This window comes from Limulus polyphemus, unplaced genomic scaffold (assembly GCF_000517525.1).
Source record: "Limulus polyphemus unplaced genomic scaffold, Limulus_polyphemus-2.1.2 Scaffold3713, whole genome shotgun sequence".
Classification (NCBI taxonomy): domain Eukaryota; kingdom Metazoa; phylum Arthropoda; class Merostomata; order Xiphosura; family Limulidae; genus Limulus; species Limulus polyphemus.
In genome coordinates, this window is record NW_013669323.1 from 18,559 (window position 1) to 22,175 (window position 3,617).

Genomic DNA, 3,617 nt, shown 5'->3' on the forward strand with positions numbered 1-3,617 from the left:
AACATATTCACTATTAACTAATGAAATTTCTATTGTTAATTAGCTTTGGTTCCAAAATCTATACTATATTCCTTGTATTTGTCACACTTACTGTTCAGAGCCAAGTTCTCAAGATGCATATTAGCCAACAAATCTTCTATTCTGACACAAGCTATGTAAAGTAATTGTACATTACAAATAATAAGCCCCTCAGTTAATGATATTCAACTTGATCAAAGTAAAATATTTTTGTAATCTCAGTCAGAAACTATTGTAATATTGTCAATAATAACCAGATATACAAACAGAAATATCATATTTTTAGTAAATCATAAACTAAATAGCATTTTCAGTTATTTACCATAGTTCTTAATCCAAACTATAAAATTTCTACAGAAACATAATCAAATATGCTTATTAAAAAGATACATCAAAACTAAAACTTGCAAATTATAAAAAAAATTACCTCTACACTTATTGTTGACCCTCTTAAGTTGTAATTGTTCAATTCTTTAATAGCTGTATCTGCCTCTTCTGGTGAGCTCATATGCTATAAAAGTACATAAATCACTTTTTAATACCTCAGTTTCATGTTCAGCCATCTATCATAACATGATTTACCTTTTAAACAGATGATAGAGCAGAAATCCTAATATTAATAGAAGTACAGGTGCACACAATTACATCTCTGTGAAAACATACCATAGCACAGCTTTATTTATAAATACCAATCTGTGAAAATGCACCTTAGTATACAGTTTCATTCACAATTACCATTCTGTGGAAACATAGCATACAGCTTCACACATAATTACCATTCAATGAAAACATATAGCACAGTTTTATTCACAATTACCATTCTGTGGAAACATAGCATACAGCTTCACACATAATTACCATTCAATGAAAACATATAGCACAGTTTATTCATAATTACCATTCTGTGGAAACACACAGCATACAGCTTCACACATAATTACCATTCAATGAAATCATACCATAGCACAGTTTTATTCATAATTACCATTCTGTGGAAACACAACACAGCATACAGCTTCACACATAATTACCATTCAATGAAAACATATCATAGCAGAGTTTTATTCATAATTATCATTCTGTGGAAACACAACACAGCATACAGCTTCACACATAATTACCATTCAATGAAAACATATCATAGCAGAGTTTTATTCATAATCTCCATTCTGTGACAATGCAACACAGCTTCACACATAATTACCATTCTGTGGAAACACAACACAGCATACAGCTTCACACATAATTACCATTCAATGAAATCTTACCATAGCACAGTTTTATTCATAATTAACATTCTTTGGGAAAAACTTTAGCATACAGTTTCATTCATTTATTTTAGGACTGACTGAATATACAAAATGAAATTTCTAATCATGAAGAAAACACTGAAATTCTATATTGAAAGGAAGTATTTTTAGTATCAATTGATACTTCAACAAATTAACTTGTACACCTCTACAAACAAATCAACTATGATTTGTTTTTATACCATTCATGACTTGTCTGGTTACATTTTGCATTATATTTATATAACAATAACTATAATGTGTAAGAAAATGTAAGAATATGAACTAAATGTAGTAACAGAGCATCATTACTTTGTTATTATGTATTGACAACAGACAACTGAAAATTTTAGCTCTTTCCTGAAAATAGTTCTTCTGTAACCTAGATATGTAATAATTATTTTAAGGAGGCAAAGATGCTAGACATTTGGCAATAATGTTTTCATGCATTCAGCTTTTCATTTTGCTACTTCCTTTACAATAATTCAAAATTAAAGTATTTCAATTACACAAATGCATTCAAACAATCCAAAACTGAACTCAGTCACAAAAATATTAATCTTTTAGCTTCTTACTTAGGATAATATTCTTTCTATTAGACAACAGTCACATACTACCAAACTCTCAAGAAAACAAACTTCATATTTGAATGAAAAAACTTAAGAGGTATCAGAAATGAAGTAAACATATTTTTAGTTTTAACAGAATCAGTAAAAAAAGTATTAAACCATATCCAAACAGTAAAGCACCTTCCAGGTAAAAGTATTAAGTGTATTAAACCCTATCTACACAGAACAGTATCTTTTAGGTAAAAGTATTACAAATATTAAACCCTATCCAGAGAGGACAGCACCTTTCAGGCAAAATTATTAAATCCTATCCAGACAAGAAAGTACTTTTCAGGTAAAATTATTAAATCCTGTCCAGACAGGAAAGTACTTTTCAGGTAAAAGTATAGTGTATTAAACCCTATCCAGACAGGAAAGTACTTTTCAGGGAAGAGTATAGTGTATTAAACCCTATCCAGACATGGCAGCATGTTTCAAGTAATAGTATTAGAAATATCAAACCCTATCTGAAAATGACAGCACCTTTAAACTGTAAATTAAATGTCAAAGTTTAATTTAAAATAGTAATTTTTACTGTATTTTTTTTCTCTTTAATTCAACAATAATTTGTCATTTCATAACAATTGTTTAGTGCAGTTAACAATGAAAAAAGAAATGTTATAACTTTCATTTCTTAATTATTGTGCAGTTCTGAGCAATTTTGCCTGTAAACATCACATTTATCAATTATAAACAATTTTTCTTTCCATCTGAAAGTAAATATTTAATTTTTCTAAAAACTATCATCCCTTCAGAATATAATTATTATTGGATTTGTTGCTTTCTAATGGTGAAATAGTGATTAAATTTCTCAAACTCAAAATTCTCAACTTTTTCATTTTTGAAAGCAGAAAAGGAAGTAAATATTCAACATTCAATCAAATATAGTGTTTTTTTTCTATGCAGATCAACACTGGTACACTTCTCAAATTGTTGTCTCTAAAACTCTAAAATTGTATTATTGTACTAATCCAAAGTGTCTTTGTTAGTGGGTTCTTTTTAAATTACCTGAACATAACAATTTAAAGTCCAGTCCACATAAACAACAATAAATTAGTTTATTTCTCCTTTAACCCTTTCCAGATGGGTCACGGTTGAAAGGCCATGTCACCAAGTTTGTTAACTCGCATTAAAAATTTTATTGAACTACCATTTCATGAATTTATGTCAATAAGTTTGGTATCAAACTGTAGATTATGATTCAAATTTTAGTGCTATACCTTACTTAATTTTAAAGTAAATATTTAAAAAAAACAGTTAAATATCATTTTTTGTGTGTCATGTGGTATACTGAATGCAGCACTGGTTCAAATTAGATGTCAAAATACTAAGTCTACAGTTTCTACGAATTAGGAACTAAAATAAGAGCCTCTTATATTTTCAATTTGTCAAAATATCATCCATGTACTGAATCAAACAGTGGCACCCCACCCACCTCTCTCCATTTTTGGAAATGCCCCCTTATATACACTTACTGCTATATATGACATGAATAACCAATCAGAAGCCCAGAATGCCCCCCTAGTGGTTTTCTCAGCCTTTCTAACCTTCCTTCTGCCATTTCTTTCTTTTGAAAGAAGATTTCAATGAAGTAGGTCTTTAGTCTCCTCGAAATTTCATATTTTTTTAGACCCAAATAAAGCTTAGTTACTAATCTTGATAAATCATAGTAGAATTCTATGGTATTGATGTAGTAATTTAT

General features: G+C 29.1%; 1 protein-coding gene across 1 annotated transcript in view; it reads right to left on the reverse strand.

Moving 5' to 3' along the window:
• Positions 1 to 3,617, reverse strand: part of LOC106469895 (RNA-binding protein lark-like) — a 32,392-nt gene that overhangs the window by 12,579 nt on the left and 16,196 nt on the right. The window contains exon 4 of the mRNA XM_013930416.2: positions 446 to 529. Coding sequence (XP_013785870.2) covers positions 446 to 529 — 84 coding nt within the window. The remainder of the gene's footprint in view (positions 1 to 445; positions 530 to 3,617) is intronic.